Here is a 20,641-nt window from a genome sequence, read left to right as displayed (position 1 = left end):
CCTCCAGCCAAGGTGGACACAACACTGCAATGACCCGCAGGGCTCCCTCTTCTCCCTCTGGCTCTGTCTCTTTCTTTATCTCCTTCTTTGTCTCTGAATCTCTATCTGAAGAGCTTGTGTCCCTCTGGTGTCAGACAGACCTACAGGCCAAACCAGAATCTACCACTTTCTAGCAAGTCTCTAAGCCTTCTTAACCTTCTCACGGAGAATGGAACAATTACTGTATCTCCTTAGGGTCGCTTGGAGGGTTCACTGACCGCATATGTGTAAAGCGTTTAGCCAGTCGTAAGCACTCATGACACGCCGGGGACACTTCCATCCCTGGCTCTCTGCCCTCTTTTCACCTCTCCTCCCCGAGAGTGGCAAGCCACATCTGGACAGTCTCCATTTCTGCAGGGGTGGGTTCAGGGGGCGCCATGCAGGGCTGGTCCTGCCCCAGGGCCCCCTTCACGCCTGTGCCTCTTGGGGTGGGGGCTGATTCCAGGCCTGGATCCACCGGTGCTGGAGTGCATGGAAAAGGACCACGTGGAGCCAGATCATGTGTGAGTGTCCACCTCTGGGTCAGGGAGGGACCCCCTGGACAGCCAAGGAGTCAAGGCTTGGGGAGGAGGGAGGCAGGGTGTAGCATCACTGTCTGTAAGTGACCAGCCACTGTCCCCCTATAATAATCTCGATCTTCTCTACCACACCATCCTTCTCCCCAGAGAGGGACCCAGACCCCTCGACAGCATGGGGAGGGGCTGGGGACCCAGTTTAGGGGCTGCATCAGGACCCGGGACCGGGTCAGGCAATCACAGCTCGCCTTGGGGAATATCTGTCATGTGGGGCAGCTGTGGGTTGTTTTTATCTGCCATTGCAGGCTAATTGTCCAGCAGGTGCTTCAAGAACTCCGACAGTACCATGGGTAAGTGGAAAGGGGGCTAGATGTGAGGCAACAGGTATGTGAGGACAGATGCGGAGGACAGGTGTAGGGGGAAAGTGTAGGGGGACAGGTATAGGGGTGAACAGGCATGGTGTGAAGACAAGGAGAAATGGGAGGAAAACGGTGACAGGAGAGGTGGGAGGACGCCCAGGTGTGGGAAAGGGCAGGATGCAGAAGCAAGCCGCCACCAGTCCATGCACTACCTTTGTCCAAATGGGAAAAGGTACCTCTTTCCCAAAATACTGCCATCTGTTAGGAAAACGTCCTGACATGCAGATTTTGTTTGACCAAGACCTGTTATCACCCTCTGCTGGAAAACCCATCGCAATGACCATGTATACAAGCCCACATGTGGAGGGATGGTGGGATCTCAGACATGGCACGGGTGGCACACCTATCCACAGGAGCCCAGAGGGAGAGGGGCACTAGAGGGGGCATCTGCGGGAGGAAGAAAGGGCTGTTGTGTCTGTCCCCTCTGATCCTGCAGGGCCCGGGAGAGGGCTCGCTTGTCCATCAGCCCCGGAGAAGCCCACTCAAACCTCACCTGGTTTGAGTTCCTGTCCGAGTGAGTACGCAAAGCTGCTGGTGGGCTGCCACTGGATTCCCACAAGAGGTTACCGTGGGCCCTGAGCTGGGGGCCCCGGCCTCTCACTGGAACCGCCAGGGCAACGGTAGGGGTGGAAGGGGGGCTCCTCATATGCCCTGGGAGGGCAGAGGAGGGCTTCTTGGAGGAGGTGACAGCTTGAGCTGGATTCCGATGGAACAGTAGGAGTTCACCAATACGAAGAAATGAGGATGGGGAAAAGAAATCAGTGCCTTCCTCAGGAACAGTGTCGGGGTGGGGCTGGGAGGAGGGGAGGGAGGGGGGTAGTCAGCAGAGGCCAGATCACACCTGGGAAGCAAAGGAGCACAGCTCTGTGGTGAGCGATGATGGTGAGCACTGAGGGGTACAGACTGGAGGTATGGAATCTCCCTCCAGGGACTAGATTCTGCGGGGGCTGGGTTTCTTTGTCAATGGCTTAATACATATTTATTAAATGAGGGTGTGCCAGCCATCCAGGAGAGGCACGATCTGGGGCTGGAGCATTGGATGGGAAGAGGGAAGCCGGGTTTGACAGATATCCCACAGGAAGAATGGGCAGGATTTTAGGCTGATGGAGATAGGAAGGGGGCATGAATCAGAGGGAGGAGACTGAGATGGACAGGGCCCATCAAGGGACCTCAAGTTGGAGACCATCTCACCTTCCCCTCTGCAAACCTGGTCCCCAAGGTTCCTGAAATTTGCAAACCTCTGTAAATGTTTGTTCACTGAATGAGTGAGTGAGAGAAGGGGGGAGAGAGTTAGGGACCACAGCAGGGGTGAAACAGGATGAAGGGGCCTCAGGGAGACAGATTCCAGGTGGATCCCAGAAGCGACCTGCAGGACTGGCTCAGAAGGGCCTTCTGGGTCTGCTGCGCTCTCCTCACCAAATTTTCTGCCCCTCAGGAGCGAGGACAGAGCGGGGAAAATGGAGAGAAGTGACAGGAGTGCCAGGGTGAAGCGCAGACTGAGTTCCCTCCGATGTCGAGTCACCAGGCAGAAGGAGAAGGTCAGGGGGCCGGGCCGGAGGTGCGGGGGGGGGAATCCCCCTCTGCCTTCCGCTGCTTGTCAGGGTGCCCCTGGCTCCAGATCTCTATGATTCGAGGCGAGACTGGATGCACAGGGCATTCTAAGGCCCACCTCTGTCCCCAACAGGGGAAGAGCCCAGTGCTTCTGAAAGACAAAGGACAGGATGCTCGAGAGCGGAAGGAATGTGTCAACGGGCACCAGCTGGCTCAAGGAACCTTCTCTGGCCACTCCAGCTGCCCGCTGTGTGGCAAACCTTTTCTGAACTCTGGTAAGTCTGGTGGCCCAGCCCATCCCCGTGGATGGCAGCCACTTCCTCTCCTTCACTTCCCCTAAATCATTCTCATGGTATCCTTCTCTCTTTGCATCCTCGTCCTATTTCACCCTTTCTAAGCTCAAACCAACCCTGGCTTCCTGGATGTTCACCAGGAATCCATCCCTAAGAGCAGGGACCATTTGGTTAGCTTGGGCCCCACCCCCCCACCGCCGCCGCCGCCAAATTCCCTTTGAGTCTCAGCTTTCGTCGTTGCAAAAATCCTTTGGCAAAATCCAGACTCGGGCAGTATATTAGTTAGCTAGGGCTGCGTAACAAAGTAACACCATCTGGTTGGCTTAAACCACAGAAATGCATTGTCTCACAGTTCTGAAGAAGTTCGACATCAAGGTGTCAGCAGGGCCAGGCTCCCTCTGAAGGTGCTAGGGAAGGGTCCACCCCAGGTGTCTCTCCTGGCTTCTGGGATTCTGGTGGCTTGTGCCAGCAGAACTATAATCTTCACATGGCATTGTCCCTGTATGCCTGTCTACGTCTGAAATTCCCCCTTTCCTAAGGACGTCAGTCACATTGTATTAGGGGCTGACCCTACCGTAGTATGATCTCATTGAACTAAATAAAATGGCAATGACCCTATTTCCAAATAAGACCACCTTCTGATGTACTGAGGGGGGGTTAGGACTATAACATATGAATTGGGGTCGGTTTGGGGAGGCGTGATCAGCCCAGAACAGGCAATTTTCTGCCTCCTGGGGCTGTCTGGGGGGTAATGGTGTCTGCTCAGGAAAAAGTACTGGGATCCAGAGGCCTTGGAGGGAGATGACTCTGGCCTTCTCTGAGATTTAACGTATCACCTTTTTGAAAACAAATCGGGCCTTGTAAGGGAGAGAGAAGAGGCACCGGCAACTGCTTGTTAGTTGCAAATTCAGGCTAGTGCAGGGTTCCTCAACCTTGGCCCAATTGCCATTTGAGGCCTAGTGATTCTTTGTTGGGGGAAGGGGGAGCTATTTTGTGCATTGGAGGATGTTGACCGGCATCCCTGGTCTCCACCCACTAGATACCTATTACCCCCCCATCCCATGAGTCATGACAACCAAAAATGTCTCTAGATGTGGCCAAGTGTCCCCTGGGGGCTAGGATTGTCCCCAGTGAGAATCACTGCGGAGTGCAGTAGAGAACTGGCCCCAGGATGGGCTGTGCCATGAGAGCTGTCCCTCCACCTGCAGGGCAGGTGCCTCCCTGTGACCTGAGCCACAGGTTTTGCATTTCCTCCTTGCCCGGCCCCACACATGGGCATCTTCCTTCTTCCTGATTCCTCCCTCTTTCCGGAGCGCTGTTTTTGCTGGTGGTGGGACTGTTGCCTGCTCTTCTCAGGGGTGTCCCCTTCGGAGCTTTCTCTGCATTGGAAGATTTCCAACCCGCTTTCTGACACATGGCCTCAGTTTTCAGCTGAGGCCACCTGGGCTTTGCCAAGTCTTCAGCATCTTAAAGTCCTTTTAAGCAGCAGGTGACTTCCTGTTTCTGTTGACTTCCTAATCTCTTCTTCTGGGGGTCGGGGGTGAGGTCTGCTGGATACAGGGACTTCCCTGGAGGGCCAGGATCAAGCCCCATGGAGCTGTATCTGAGGCATCAAATTCAAGGGGCAAGTGGGAGGTTGGCAGGAGGAAGAATGAGGTCAAAGGTCCGGGACTGGGCCACGGACAGTACAGAAATGCATCCACGCTATAATGGCAGGGTTGAGTATTTTGCAGCATGTTCTCAAAGCTGAAAATATTTACCTTACGGCTCTTTATAGCCAAAGTTTGCCGATCCCCGAGCTAGCTTTCCCAGCAGCAAGGAAGGCCCAGAGAAGTGACTTACAGTAGCCAACAGATCAATGAACCCCTTACACATCTGACCTTGAAGATGAGGGTTCCAACAGGGACTCGTTTCCTGAAGGTCACTTTACAATCACAGAAGACTTTATACAAATAGAGAGTAACATTACTATACTGAGCAGATACAATATCCCAAACACCAAGTCCTTTAAACAGATTTCCTCATTAATCTTCACAACTCTGTAAGATAGGCGCTAGTATTCCCCCTTTCTACAGATGAGGAATCTGAGGCCCAGAGGAGTTAAGTTCTCGCCAAAGGTCACACAGCAGGGTCTGAACTCAGAGACTGAGCCCCTGATCACCAATCCACTGCCACATGACGCCATTTAATATTTTTTTAACTTTTTTTTTTTGATGTGGACCGTTTTTAAAGTTTTTATTGAATTTGTTACAATGTTGCTTCTGTTTTATGTTTTGGTTTTTTGGCCGCGAGGCATGTGGGATCTTAGCTCCCCGACCAGGGATCAACCCCGCACCCCCTGCAATGGAAGAGGAAGTCTTAACCACTGGAGCGCCAGAGAAGTCCCTATTTTTTGTTTAATAAAATTAATTTTTAATTCTTTTAGTTGTACCAAAGGCAAAATTTTATAGTTTAAAGGAAAATTAAATTACAGATACATGAAAACCAAAAGTTTAATATACCAAAGACACTCTGTTGCTTGACGCGCTTAATGTCAATATTTGGGGCAATTTTTAAGGTTTTCCCACCAAAGAACGGCGTTAATAATAGCTCTGTACAATAATATTTAGAGTAATAGGAAGATGAAAACACTTTCATACCATATTTTTGCCAGCTGTTCTAGAGACAGCAGACACGTGCTCAGTTGGTTTTCCTTCGCTTTGAAATAAGCTACCGGTAATTCTAAACCAGGCAAAAATGTATTGTTGCTGGATGGAATACAAGCGGTCATCCTTGCAAAAATGTTTTGCAATGAGTCCTTGGCTTCTATGAAAGCCCTAAAATAGTAAACGAGAGACTAGAGTTTATTTTCAGATTCTGTGACTGGCTTCCAATAATCTTTTATCAGTAGACTTACAAGCAAAATACCAGGTACTAAGGATCAGATTCCATTCTTTGGTATAAGCATGAAACTGTTGTGGATTGCTGTCCGTGGCTAGCATAAAGCAACGAATTACCACGCGTAGAATGCAATGCAAGGCAGGCAGGAGGGATAACCTAAATGTTTTGTTACTTCAAAAAGACCAGACCTGGGACTTGTAAGTGGAATCTTTTGCTGCATTTTGGCATTATACCCTAACTTAGAGTATACAACTATCTATCTGAGGACTCCCCTAACCCTCCAGTGGGCGGCAGATCCCTTTTCTCCCCGAAACTTTTTAAATTTTTCTTAATTTTTTTTTTTTTTTTTTCCCTTTCCACAACCCTTCTCTCACTGTCCCTGCCCCCTTCTAAGGCCTTCACACAAAGGGTCTCCTCTTGTCTGGAAGTCCCCTTCCCCACCCCCTTGACTTGCTAACTCCTTCTCATACTCAGATCTCAATTTTTTTTTTTTTTTGGCTGCGCTGGGTCTTCATTGCTGCATGAGGGGTTTCTCTAGTTGCAGTGAGCGGGGGCTACTCTTCGTTGCGGTGCGCGGGCTTCATTGCGGTGCCTTCTCTTGTTGCGGAGCACGGGCTCTAGAGCACGTGGGCTTCCGTAGTTGTGGCTCGTGGGCTCTACAGCGCAGGCTCAGTAGTTGTGGCGCTCGGGCTTAATTGCTCCGTGGCATGTGGGATCTTCCCGGACCACGGCTCGAACCCGTGTCCCCAGCATTGGCAGGCGGATTCTTAACCACTGCGCCACCAGGGAAGTACTTTCACTTTAGATTTACAGAAAAGTGCAGAGAGAGCCCCCTTACGTGGTTCACCTAGCTTCCCCTCATGTTAATATCTTATATGACCACAATATGTTTGTCACAATTTAGGAACCAACATTGGTACAGTACTATTAACCAAACTCCAGACTTAATTCAGATTTCACCAGTTTGGGTTTTTTTTTTTTTCCATTAGTGTTCTCCTTCTGTTTCAGGATCCAATTCAGATACTACATTATCTTCAATCACCCTGTCTTCCCAGTCTCTCTGGTCTTTGAGGATTTCTCCATCTCTTCTTATTGTTCATGACCTTGACAGTCTTGAGAAATGTTACCCAGGTGTCTTGTACGATGTCCTTTAATCTGGGTTTGTCTCATGTTTTCTTATAATTAGAAAGGGGTTATGGATTTGGGGAACCTTCCTGGCTCATCAGATCTGGGGAACGTGCTATTGACATGACATCCGTGAAGATGTTCACCTTTAACACCTGGTTAAGGTAACATCTGCCGGGTTACTATTTTTCCCGTTTCCCTACTCTCTTCTTTGGAAGCGAGTCCCTCAATCCAGCCTACTCTCAGGATGGCAGGAGTCAAGTTCCACCTCCTGGAAACATCATTTGACTTTTGGGACAACCCTTTGAGGTCAAGGAAGATTGGAGCTCGTGTCACAGAAATGATGTGGCTAGCACTCAGCGTGGCGCCTGGTACTTACAGGCAATGGTAGCACCTACTGACATCATCATTATTTCTTGTTGTTGAGGAGGCAAAGCTAGCAACTAAATCACAGACCCTAACCCTGGGCTCTGACCACAGCCCCACACCTGTCTAAGGAAGCATGTGAGGCCAGAACAGCTGTGTCTCGCTCCCAGCAGGCGGAGAGCAGGCACTGCCCAGGTATAACTCGTCACAAGCCTACCTCCCATCGCAGGTATTCAAAGCCAGATGTTACTGACTTAAGGAAACAGCCCCACAGTAAGTTAAACAGAACAGTGAATGAGTCATGCTCCAGGTAATTATGGAAGGTGCGTCTCCAGGGTAAAGCTGAGATGCTTTCCTAGAGACCAGCCCCGCTGATGGAACACAATTCCAGACAGTCCTGTTCCTAGCCTTGACCTCTGAGGTCCCTCCGTGGTCTGACCCCGGCTACCCCTCCACCCTTCTCTCCCACTACTCAGCCACCGGGATTGCCCGCCGCAGCCACCCTGAAGTCTTGTGGCTGCCTGTGCCCATCACCTGCACCTTGCTCATTCAGCGCTGTTCCTGGAACTCCCTCTGCCACATAACTCTTACTCACTCTCTAAAACAAAGCGAAGGGCCACCTCCCCAGGAAGCTGGCATTAGGTGACTGTAGGTCCTGAGCGTCTCTGAGGCCAATTGCTGTCAGTCAAGGGCCATTTTGTCCCCCTAAAGAACATTTGGCAATATCTGGAGACATTTTTGGCTGTCAGCATTAGGAGTGCTACTGCATCTAATGGGAAGAGACCAGGGATGTTCAATATCCTCTGATGCACAGAAGCCCCTGACGACAGAGAATTATCCAGCCCCCATTGTCATTAGTACCAAGACTGGGAAATGCAGCTATAGACATATAGCTCCTTAGCTCTTAGCAGAGTCCCTGGCCCATGATAAGGACTCAAAAACATGCAGAAAATGGTTGGATGGATAAAAGGAAGACAAGAGATACCTCTCCTTCCTGATAGGCCCCTTAGAAAGGTTTTAGGGAGAACTTTGTCAACCTGAAGGTTTCTATAACCCAGGGGGCTATAGAAATAAGGTTCATGCCATTCTTCCTGCTTAGAATCGTCAATGGCTCCCCATTGCCTTTGGGATAAAGTCCAAAAGTCATAGCAATTCAGAGAGTGAACATTTACAGATCCATCGAGACCTCGAAATGCCTGTGTCTGGGCTTCTGACCTCAGTTGGGGTGGGGTATCTGATGGCCTCAACTGGGGTGGGGTTCTTGCACTTCTGGGCTCCCCAACTCCCTGGACATGCTCCCTCTCTTGATCATGAAGCCTAAACTTAAAGTGAAGGCAGGTCACTTGGGAACTTTGCCACCCAGTTTCTGAACTGAGAGCTCTCAACCACAGATTGTGTGTGTTTTGAGGTGAGTTTGGTTTGACCTGGTTGAACAACTTCGGCCTTAGGTGAAAGGTGCTTGGCTTCTCTCCTGGTTCCTGCCCACCCCCTCCACTTATGGGGGACCTGGGTTAGACAAGAAGCCTCAGGACCCGGATGGCTGATGGCACCTGAGGGGTGCTGACACTTGGAGAGACATCTGGCGTGGCTACAGGTGTCTAAAAACATCTGTGTGGGGGTGTCTGGCATGTTTCAGACTCTGAACACCTGTTTGGGGGCATCTGATAGCATCTGTGTTGGAGGGTGTCTGAAAGTGTCCATGTGGGGTCTCTGGTATGTTTCTGGGTGTCTGAAAGCCTGTTTGGGGGTGTCTGATGGCTCCTGGATGAAGGTGTCCGGTACTTTTGAGATATTTGGCATGTTTTTCAGATTTTGAATAGTTTGGGGGCATTTAACAGACCTACGTGGGTGTCTGACCTATTTGAGGGTGACTGAAAGTGAGTATCTGATGGCATCTGCCTGGGTGTCTGGTATGTGTTTGGGGTATCTGGTGGTACCTATACTGGGGTGTCTGGGACCACTTGAGAGATATATGACTCATTTTTCCAAGACCTGTAATCTTCATTTCCTGTAATCTATGCTACCACTTCTTCACAGGAGACAGACCTGTTCTCTCCATTTCTTGTACTCTCCCCTCTCAAACTTCTCGCCCCCGGACTCATCCCCCTTAGATGTCCCCAGGCTTCCACTGTACCCCAACTCCCGCATCCAGACCCCCCCAATTCCCCAAGCCCCCCCCCCAGTACTGCTATCTTCTCCCAGGAATCCCCTCCCGGTCCCGCTAATCACCCAGGCCCCCGTTGACCCCACAAAACGCCCCCCAACCCCACTGATCTCTCCTTAAGATCCCCTCTAAGCGCCCCCCAGTCCCACAGATACCCCAGCGCCCCACTGACCCCCTCCCCAAAAAAGCCCCCCACCCCGCGGATTTCCCCTCAGGATCGCCCGTAGCCCCCCTGCTCCACTAACCCGCCCCTCAAGGATCACTCTCACCCTCCTCGCAAATACTCTTCAGTCCCCTCGCCCCGCGTAAACCCGAGCGAACGACCCCTGCCTGCGGCCCCAGGTACAGCTTCAACCCAAGTCCTTAGTTACCGGGACCGACCGATCCTCGCGGCCACGCCCCCTTCCGGGCCCACACCCTCTAGTCCGCCCTCCGGGGCGGAGCGGCGCGTGCGCACCTCGCCCGCGCGGCTTCCCGCTTCCGGCTCCGGGCTGAGGGCGGCAGTGGATCCCGGGAGGCCGGGCGGCAGAGGCGGCCGGGACACTAACGAAGCTGCGGGCGGCGAGTGACCAGCGGGGGACCGAGGTGAGGCCGGCGGGGCGGGGCTGAGGAGAATGGGGTTCGGGCCCCGAGGAGGCGCCGTCGGGGCCCGGGGGCGGCGTCGGGCGCTGGACCCCCGGGGCTGCCTGGGCTTCGGGCCCGGCCCTCATGGGCTCGTCCAAACTGGCGGGCGGGTCCTGCAGTGCAGGCTGCCCCTTTCGTGCATGTGGGCTGTGTTTGGCGAATGCAGAGTGCAGACGATGCCCGCCGGTTCTGTCCGACCCCCAGCGCTTGGGCGGTGCAACCTCCGTGGTTCAGCCGGGAAAGGACACGGGTTCCAGGTTCTGGAGCTCCCCGGGGCAGGACCTGGGATGTGGCGATAACCATAAAAATACCCAGCACCGGGGGGACTTGAAGCCTCCGAGCAGCACTTATTCCGCGGAGCAGACGTCCTCCTGACAATTGATCGTTGGGGTAACAAAAACATACGAAGTGTGTGTGCTTTGGGTCTTTCTTAGTTATCTCTCCAGTTTCTCTCTTGTGGGAGAATTTAGATGGTGCGGTGCAGGAATGAGAGGCCCTTGGTCCTTGCACAGTTTGTTGTAGCTGTCTTCTTGTCTTTTCTACCTGGTGCTCTGTTGAGATCGAAGCGGTAGAGGAGATGGCTGGCCGAAGGGGTCAAAAGTGTTCGCGAAGTTTTACCACAGAAGCGAAGAACACAGCTTTTCCCCCTTTTGCCTCCGTTCGGGGAGAGTGGAACTCCAGCCAGGAGCGAGGAAGGGCGGGTCCCTTCTTGTTGACCAGAGAGAGTTCAGGACAGGTGAACAGCCCTATGGCCAAGGGCGATCTGGGGATGATTTTGCAGGTATCCGGGTGAATGAGTAATTCTGGAGCTGTACGGAGAAGTGTCCAGAGCCCAGGCTTGAGTGTCAAATCAGATCTGGGTTCTGGTGCCGGTTTCCACCACTAAGTCTCAGTCTCCCCACCTTTAAACCGGGAATAAGGATTGGTTGGGGATTTGATGGGATCATATGTGTAAGGTGCATGGCACAGCGCCTAGCATATGGTGAATGCTCAATACATGTTACATACTCCGTGCATATGGTATGCCCCCAGGCCTGTATTTTAATTGTAAATTTTTTTGAAGTACAGTTGATTTACAAAGTTGTGTTAGTTTCAAGTGTACAGCAGAGTGATTCAGTTATATATATTCTTTTTCAGATTCTTTTCCATTATAGGTTATTACAAGATATTGAGTATAGTTCCCTGTGCTATACAGTAAATCCTTTTGTTTACCTGCTTCATATACAAACAGGTAAACAACAGGTGTGTATATGTTAATCCCAAATTCCTGGTTTATCCCCCACCCCCGCCATCCCCTTTGGTAACCATAAGTTCGTTTCCTATGTCTGTGAGTCTATTTCTGCCTCGTAGATAAGTTCATTTGTATCATTTTTTTTTTAGATTCCACATATAAATGATATGCGATATTTGTCTTTTTTTATAGATAAGATTTTTTTAATGTTTATTTTATTTATTATCATTTATTTTTGGCTGTGTTGGGTCTTCGTTGCTGCGCACGGGCTTTCTCTAGTTGCGGCGAGCGGGCGCTACTCGTCATTGCAGTGCGCGGGCTTCATTGTGGTGGCTTCTCTTGTTGCAGAGCATGGACTCTAGGCGCATGGGCTCAGTAGTTGTGGCGCACGGGCTCAGTAGTTGTGGCGCACGGGCTTAGTTGCTCAGCGGCATGTGGGATCTTCCCGGACCAGGGTTCGAACCCGTGTCCCCTGCATTGGCAGGCGGATTCTTAACCACTGTGCCACCAGGGAAGCCCTGTCTTTCTCTTTCTGACTTACTTCACTTAAATATGATATTCTCTAGGTCTATCCCTGTTGCTGCAAATGGCATTATTTCTTCCTTCCTTCCTTCCTTCCTTCCTTCCTTCCTTCCATCCCAGGCCTGTATTTTTAAGTTGACATTCCAAGTAATAAAGAGTCTGGAAAGTTTGAGCATCTCGGTTGTGTGGACTGGGTCAGAGTTTTATGCTTTATCAGTAGCTTGCTAGCTCTATGGGTCAAGCCCTTTTGAGTGGGAAAGAAAAAAAAAAAGGTTGCTCTAAATCCAGTAAGAGCATACAGCCGGCAGGCATACTAAATTTAATTCTTGTAAATTTAACTTGTTTGGGGTTTGTATCGCTTATATCCCTTTTCAATGGCATACCTGAGAGAAAGGAGAAAGGGATTCTTTGATTCCTTTCTTTCTCTTTTTTCCTTCAGTCGACTTGAGAATGCCCCCACGCTGAAAGTTGTGGTGGCATGTACGTTTTTCCTGGCAGAAACTGTGGTATAATTTTCATTCTTGTCACACAGTAACGATTACAGCTGGCTGCAGGGCCCGTTGCCCATGTCACCAGCGCCCGGGACTAGGGCTGTGGTCACCAGCTGTGCCTCCCTGGGTGTTTACCTTCCACGTGTTTAGCATATTTCTGATCCTTGTGTCAAGGTCTCCTTCATTTTTCTTCACTCATCCTGGGTCCTGTTTCCATTTCCTCAAATTCCATCGATGACTTTTTAAACATTTTCATCTAAACATTTTCATCGGGACTCTCTTAAGTCATTTTAAGCCCAGAGGTCTTTGTTACGTCCAGCCCAATCACTGTTTCTTTGTTAGTTAAACTTTTCCCCTGAAAGTGGCGAAGAGCCGCTCTGTTTTGAAAACCCTCTCTCCAGGTGCAAAACAATTCCGGTCACAGTTCTGGAGCGGCGGGTAGGAATTTTTTTGGAGGAGGAATGTGGCTGACGGGGGAGGGGCAGAGTGATTAAAATAATGTCCTTGTGGAGGTCTCAGGGAAAGGACCCCTGCAGCTATGCTCATTTTTTGTGTGGTTAAAATTGCCTTGGGTGTAAACTAAATTCTACTGGCGTTTCTTTGCTTTTGTTCTTAAGTAGATTCATAGTTTCCACCGAGATTAAAGTAGTTTAAAGTAGTGTTTGGTTACGTTCAAAGTAGCAAATACACAGCCGACTTGCCATGGTATCTTGAAAAAATAATGTTCTAAAGGTTTAATTTAGAGTATTTACGGTTAGCGCATTGTGGGTGGTTACATTTTATTTTATTTTGTTTTTATTTTTTTTTAATGGCTGCGTTTGTTGTTGCACGGAGCTTTCTCTAGTTGCAGCAAGCAGGGGCTACTCATTGCGATGGCTTCTCGTGTTACGGATCACGGGCTCTAGGCGCACCGGCTTCAGTAGTTGAAGCATGCAGGCTCAGTAGTTGCGCTGCATGGGCTCAGTAGTTGTGGCGCATGGGCTCAGTAGTTGTGGCGCACGGGCCTAGTTGCTTCGCGGCACGTGAGATTTTCCCAGAGCAGGGATCAAACCCGTGTCCCCTGCATTGGCAGGCGGATTCTTAACCACTGTGCCACCAGGGAAACCCTTGACCTGTTTTAGACTTCGGACCTCCAGAACCGAAAGAGAATAGATTTCTGTTGTTCTCAGCCAGCGTTTGTGGTAGTTTGTTACAGAAGCAATAGGAAACTCGTGCACCTGGTTTTCCTTCTCATTTGACTTGGGAGCCTCCTATGCACACCCCTGCGCCATCTCATTTCCCTTTCCGTCTGTCCTTCTACCACGGAAGCTTTTAACATTCCCCAGCAAGCCGCTGTCACCCCACCTTCGCTGGCCTGCCCTGCAGCTCCTTCTCTGCACTAATAGCCGTGAGCACCGTGAACACAGAGGTGGCAGCAGGGAGCTCAGTTCTGCTTCCGTGATATTGGAAGTGCAACTAAAACTCTCTAATACTCAGTTTCCTGTCTATCAAATTAGAAGCATAACACCACTCCTTATTTCCTAGGGCTGTCATTGTGTGTGGAGTGCTTCTGCAGTGTTTGCGTGTGTTCGTTCATTCCTTTATTAATTCATTCAGCAGATTTTTACCCGGCACCCTCTGTGAACCAGGTCCTAGGGTTACAACAGCAAACACAACTTTGCTTTTTTTTTTTTTTTAAATAACTTCTTTCATAACAAATATATATCTACATACATACATATATATATATATATATACATATAGTATTTTTTTTGAACGAAGTACAACCACAGTGGTCTCCTCCAGAAATCCGAGGCCCAATTATAAGTCACACCTGGTAAATCAGTGCTTCTAAATTTGTCACCAGGTTCCCCCTGCACCCCCTCCCCACTTATGATCAGGAAGCTAAAACCTTCCTTGTGGTGTTTCTCCCTCTTCTAGAATATTCCCAGAGCTCTGATCCAAGGGGAAGGCCCCCAGCTTCTCCACCTGCTGGGGAGAGCTCTGCCATCCACAGGGTCAGCCGTTCTGCTGCTGCTTTTTTTAATTGGGATATTATAATTCATATACCATAGCATTCACCCTCCTAAAGTATATGAGTCAGTGGTTTTTAATATAGTCACAGAGTTGTGTAACCATCACCACTAATTCCAGAACATTCTCATCACTGGAAAAGGAAATCTCCTACTCAGTAGCAGTCACCCCCCATTTCCCTGTCCCCAGGCACACATCTGTTTCCTGTCTCTATGGATTTTGCCTGGACAACTGATCTCTAGTCAGTGAGCAGAGGGAATTCTCTGGCGGTCCAGTGGTTAAGACTCCGCGCTTACACTGCAGGGGGCGCGGGTTCCATCCCTGGTCGGGGAACTAAGATCCCACATGCCGCAAGGCAAGGCCAAAAGATAAACAAACAAAAAGCAGAAACGGAGTTAAGGTGAAATCTGAAGGCCTTCTAGATGGTAAAACTAAACACTGTCCCCGGAGATTTTTAAAAACTGGGGTTGCTTTCTGTTGGTCTGGAAGGTTCGCCTTGTAGATGGGCCTGGATATAGGGGCTTCTGGGACACTATTGTGTGTTTGGTTTTGACCACGATCATAATGAAAACTACCATTTTACACAGTGATGCCATAAGCATGCGCACACTTGCATAGACACACACACACACACACACACACACACACACACACACACACACACACACACCATGGGATCCAAAGTTTTACTCTGGTAGTTTCTACTCTATTTTATTATAAGCTGTCTTCCCAACTCATGAATGGGCCTGGTCCTCAACTGGTCCTCAATGTCAGAATGCCACACCGGGGTCCCAGTGCACCAGACGGTAAAAAAATGTTTAGAAAAGGATGAAGCACTTGGTGACACAATAACTCTGACTTTTGAGGAACTGTATTAGTTTCCTAGCGTTACTGTAACAAATGACTACAAAATGGGTGGTTTAAAATGACAGAAATATATTCTTTCGTGGTTCTGAAGGCCAGAAGTCTGAAATCAAGGTGTGTGCAGGGCCATTCTTCTTCAGAAGGCTTTAGGGAAGGATCCTTCCTTTTGATGGACTCTTTCAGCTTCTAGAGGTGGCCAGAGGCGATCTTTGGCTTTGGCCATCTTTTTTTTTTTTTTGAATTGAAATATAGTTGATTTACAATGTTGTATTCATTTCTACTGTACAGCAAAGTGATTCAGTTATACATATGTATACATTCTTTTTCATATTCTTTTCCATATGGTTTATCACAGGATATTGGATATAGTTCCCTGTGCTATACAGTAGGACCTTGTTGTTTATCCATCCTTCTGCCTCCATCTTTTTTTAAAAAATAAATATATTTTATGTATTTTTATTTTTGGCTGTGTTGGGTCTTCATTGCTGCGTGCGGTTTTTCTCTAGTTGTGGCGAGCAGGGGCTACTTTTCGTTGCAGTGCGCAGGCTTCTCATTGTGGTGGCTTCTCTTTTTTTTTTTTTTTTTTTTTTTTTTTGAGGTACGCGGGCCTCTCACTGTTGTGGCCTCTCCGTTGTGGAGCACTGGCTCCAGAAGCGCAGGCTCAGCAGCCATGGCGCACAGGCTCAGCGGCCATGGCTCACAGGCCTAGCTGCTCCGCAGCATGTGGGATCTTCCTGGACCAGGGCACGAACCCGTGTCCCCTGCATTGGCAGGCGGACTCTCAACCACTGCGCCACCAGGGAAGCCCCGCGGTAGCTTCTCTTGTTGCAGAGCACAGGCTCTAGGCACATGGGCTCAGTAGTTGTGAAACGCAGGCTCAGTAGTTGTGGCACGTGGGCTCAGTAGTTGTGACTCGCAGGCTCAGTAGTTGTGGCGCCCGGGCTTATTTGCTCCGCAGCATATGGAATCTTCCCGGACCAGGGCTCAAACCCGTGTCCCCTGCATTGGCAGGCGGATTCTTAACCACTGCGCCACCAGGGAAGCCCCTGCCTCCATCTTCACATGGCCTTCTCCTCTCTGTGTGTCTGTCTGTCTCTGTATCGGTGTGTCTCTCTGCGTCCAAATCTCCCTCTTCTTTCCCTTATAAAGACACCATCCTTTGGATCTAGGAGGGCCCACCCTAAATCCAGGATGATCTCATCTTGAGATTCTTGACTTGATTACATCTGCAAAGACCCCGTTTCCAAATAAGGCCACATTCTGAGGTTCCGGGTGGACATGAATCTGGGGGGGGACCCTATTCCATGCCCCTCAGGAACTTTCTATTTCCAGTGACGTGTAAATGAGAACAAGTTTACGGGGGTTATTAGTACTTCATTCTTACATTTTTTAGAACACATTGTAATTTTCAGGTATCTTAAAGCTAAGTGTTGAACTTCGGCTCACTCTCAGGAACCCAGTAAGTAAGAAGAGGAAAGAGGAGATCTTCAGGAAAACAAGTTCCTTGCTTGGCAGCTTCTAAATCTGAATCTGCTGTGAATATAATTTGCTACAAAGTGTAAATAGGTGCCTAATATGTTACAGTGGGTCAAAATGTTTGGCTAGTTGCCTGTACTCTGAATAACTCCTCCTTCTCCGTGCGTTCCAATACCACCCTCATCAAATACACAACTCTTGTACCTTAGAGAGGGAAAAGAATGTTCCGTCTGCCTAGCCCTGCACCTAGCTTACATAAGTACATGAAAGTGTTTTCTTCCTGACCTTGAGACATGAGATATATTCAAATATATTCGAGCTCACGCCGTTGCAGCACTAAAAGGAATACTAATGAAGGTTTTGCAAGGTTCTGGAATTTTCCTAATATAGGAGCTGGTTAGAGCTGGCATTCTTAGGACGGTGAGGATCTTGAGATGCTCAGAAACCCACTTCATACCTGTTTGCTGCCAACATGGGCTATTTCAGGGCTCTGGAATTCAGTAATGACTCCAAACAGTTAAGCCACTTTGCTGCTTCCTTTATTCCATTCCCTTGTGTGTGTCGGGGATTAAAAATGGGAGCTTCCCATGCCCCATGAGCCCTGCTGGGTGCATCTTGATTGTTGGGAATAGGCCCTCGTTTCCAAAACAAACCAATTAGATACAGTAGACCAGGGCTCAGCAGACTTTTTCTGTAAAGAGCCCGATAGTATATACTATAGTCTCTGCAGGTCACACAGCCTCAGTCACAGCTACCCAACTTGCTAAGGCAGCCCCAGACTACGCGGAAATAAGTGGGCATGGCTGGGAGTCAGTAAAACTTTATTTACAAAAACAGGTGGCTGGCCCACAGGCCAGAGTCTGCCATCCACTACAATAGACTCATGACTTTTCCTGTTCTCTTTCTAGGCCCATGACTCTGATCTTGTAAATTTGGTGAGGGACACAGGTGCAGGGGGGACAGGAGTTCCTCGCAGGTGTGAGTTTACACTGAGAACTCCCCATGGAGGGTCTTGCTAAGCCTCACTTACCCCTCACACCATTTTGGTTGTCCTGTGACAGAAATGCAGCGCCCTTGAATAATTTCCCAGGCCATTGCAAGCAAACAGGTTTTGTTTTTTTTTTTCCTGGCATTGTAGGTGCAAGTTTTTCTTTCCTCCCTTCCGCCTTTAACAGAATGCTTTTTATCTGCTGAAAGAGAAACCCACTGGCCTCTGTCAAGTGTTTGATTTCCTCTGCCCTCCTTCCAGCCACCTCTGCTAACATTTGCTCTGTGTTTCCTGCATTGAAGGTTTTGAAAATAGTAATAATATATAATAAGGCCAGTTGGGGTTTTCTGGAAGATTTCAGATGTGTAGTAGCTACACCTGAATTAATCTTTTCAAAACCATCTGTTTTCATTGACATGTTTTTCAGTCATGTCATTTTGATTTCTGGACAGTCAGTTGAATTAACATAATTGTTTAAAACACGCCAGTGATGAAAAGCCGGCTGCCCTTCCTGGCGGGGCCTAAGGGGATGGAATGGTTTTGCTGGGGCCGGTACAAGCATCTGGCCTTGTACTCAGAGGGACGAGAAATACTTACCCACGAGGCATATGCTTTCTTAGGGTCTGAACTCCCTGTGGATGAGACTGAAGGTGCCTCCTTCCTGACACCAGAAAGTAGTGTGAAATGGAGCGAAGGGGAGTGGATAAGCTCTGGGACAAGCCTGGACAGCGCAGGGGTGTCTTCCTCATGTTCTTTCCCAGCTGTGTTCTTACCAAAGTGTCAAGGTCATACCTCTGTCCTCCCGACCAGATTTGCCCTTTTTCAACCTCATGTTGGAAGGCCATTTCTGTTGGTGGTCAATGTCATCCTTTAGGTGTGATTCTTACTAGTTTACTCTTTTTTTTTTTTTAATCACTATAGAATTTCTTTTTAATTGAAGTATAGTTAATTTACAATATTCTGTTAGCTCCAGGTGTACAGGAAAGTGATTCAGAAATGTGTGTGTGTGTGTGTGTGTGTGTGTATTCTTTTTCAGATTCTTTTCCATTATGGATTATTACAAGATATCGAGTATAGTTCCCGGTGCTATACAGTAGGTCCTTGTTGTTTACCTGTTTTACATATAGTAGTGTGTATATGTTAATCCCAAACTCCTAATTTATCTCTCCTTCCCCCCCACTCTCCCCTTTGGTAACCATAAGTTTGTTTTCTATGTCTGTGAGTCTGTTTCTGTTTTGTAAATTAGATCACTTGTATCATTTTTTTAGATTCCACATATAAACAATATCATATGATATTTGTCTTTCTCTGTCTGACTTACTTCACTTAGTGTGATAATCTCTAGGTCCATCCATGTTGCTGCAAATGGCATTATTTCATTCTTTTTATGACTGAGTAATATTCTATTTCATATGTGTGTGTGTGTGTGTGTGTGTGTGTGTGTGTGTGTGTGTGTGTGTGTGTGTATCTCACATCTTCTTTATCCGTTCATCTGTTGATGGGCACTTGGGTTGCTTCCATGTCCTGGCTATTGTAAATAGTGCTGCTGTGAACATTGGGGTGCATGCGTCTTTTCGAATTAGACTTTTCTCTGGATATATGCCCAGGAGTGGGATTGCTGGATCATATGGTAACTGCTAGTTTACTCTTGGTGAAAAGTTCCAGGGACACCCCCACCTCCCCGCTCCCCCCCATGCAGTGGTTAAACTAGTTCATCGGAATACCTCACAACACTAAATGGAGCGATTTTCCCCCTTAGTTCCATGACGCATCCTTGCCAAATGCTAAGGGAGCTGTGAGGAGCGAGCACCACAGGGTGCCGTCCAGGCCACTTACAGAACACTATGGGGGTCCCTGGGTGTTCCTCGACGAAGCCCTCAGGGTCCCAACCGTCACGCAGGACAGCTGTCAGTAGAGAAGGAGGAGTGAAGCTCTTAAGTGCTGTTTGAGTGTCTCCTGCAGCTCTAGTTGTGCTTTCTTTTTTTCTTAAGAAAACGTTTTAACCATTTTTAAGTATAGATTCACATTGCTGTACATTCCATCCCCTCCACCCATCTCCTGGACTTTCTCATCTTCCCAAATTCTGTCCCCATTAAACACTGGCTCCCCAGGCCCCTGTCCCCCACCATTCTACTTTCTGCCTCTAAGAATTTGACGACACTGAGTCCCTCGTATACATAAAATCATGCAGTATTTGTCCTTTTGTGACCGGCTCATTTCACGGAGCATGATGTCATCACCCAGGTGTAGCAGGTATGAGAATTTCCTTCCTTTTTAAGGCTGGATAATATTACATTTTACTGATATATCACATTTTGTTTATCCATTCATCTGTCAACGGACACTTGGGTTGCTTCCACCTTTTGAGTACTGTGAATTATGCTGCTATGAACATGGGTGTGCAAGTATCTATTTGAGTCTCTTCTTTCAGTTCTTTCGGGTCCACACCCAGAAGTGGAATTGTTGGATCATATGGTAATTCTATGTTTGACTTTTCTGAGGAACTGCCACACGTTTCCATAGCAGCCGCACCACCGTCAACACATGAGGATTCTAGTTCCTCTACATCCTCACCAACCCTTGTTACTTTCCATTGTACCATCCTAGTGCGTTTGAAGTGGCATCTCATTGTGGTTTTTTTTTTTTTTAAAACCGAACCCTCCCCAGGGTTGGCATTTTAATTAATTAATTTATTTATTTTTTGCGTTACACGGGCCTCTCACTGCTGTGGCCTCTCCCGTTGTGGAGCACAGGCTCCGGACGCGCAGACTCAGCAGCCATGGCTCACGGGCCCAGCCGCTCCACGGCATGTGGGATCCTCCCGTACCGGGGCACGAACCCGCGTCCCCTGCATCGGCAGGCGGACTCTCAATCACTGCGCCACCAGGGAAGCCCCTCGTGGTTTTGATTTGCATTTTCCTAGCAGTAAGGATGTTGAGCATCTTTGCACGTGCTTATTGGCCATGTCTGTATCTTCTTTAGAGAAATGTCTATTCACGCCCTTTACCCATTTCTGAATCAGATTGTTTGTTTTTTAATCGTTAAATGGTAAGACTTCTCTACACTCATTGAATCTGACA

At 48.7% G+C, this 20,641-nt stretch overlaps 1 protein-coding gene across 1 annotated transcript in view; it reads left to right on the top strand.

Annotated features, from left to right (window-relative positions):
• The window catches only part of ARHGEF18 (Rho/Rac guanine nucleotide exchange factor 18), a 91,571-nt gene that overhangs the window by 24,328 nt on the left and 46,602 nt on the right, over positions 1 to 20,641 (top strand). Inside the window, exons 6-10 of the mRNA XM_024745767.1 lie at positions 485 to 542; positions 860 to 904; positions 1,410 to 1,487; positions 2,409 to 2,511; positions 2,658 to 2,799. Coding sequence (XP_024601535.1) covers positions 485 to 542; positions 860 to 904; positions 1,410 to 1,487; positions 2,409 to 2,511; positions 2,658 to 2,799 — 426 coding nt within the window. The remainder of the gene's footprint in view (positions 1 to 484; positions 543 to 859; positions 905 to 1,409; positions 1,488 to 2,408; positions 2,512 to 2,657; positions 2,800 to 20,641) is intronic.

Source organism: Neophocaena asiaeorientalis, unplaced genomic scaffold (assembly GCF_003031525.2).
Source record: "Neophocaena asiaeorientalis asiaeorientalis breed wild unplaced genomic scaffold, Neophocaena_asiaeorientalis_V1.1 scaffold357, whole genome shotgun sequence".
In the NCBI taxonomy this organism is placed as follows: Eukaryota; Metazoa; Chordata; class Mammalia; order Artiodactyla; family Phocoenidae; genus Neophocaena; species Neophocaena asiaeorientalis.
The sequence above is the reverse complement of the archived record's forward strand: the minus strand, read 5'-3'. Positions and strand labels throughout refer to the sequence as shown.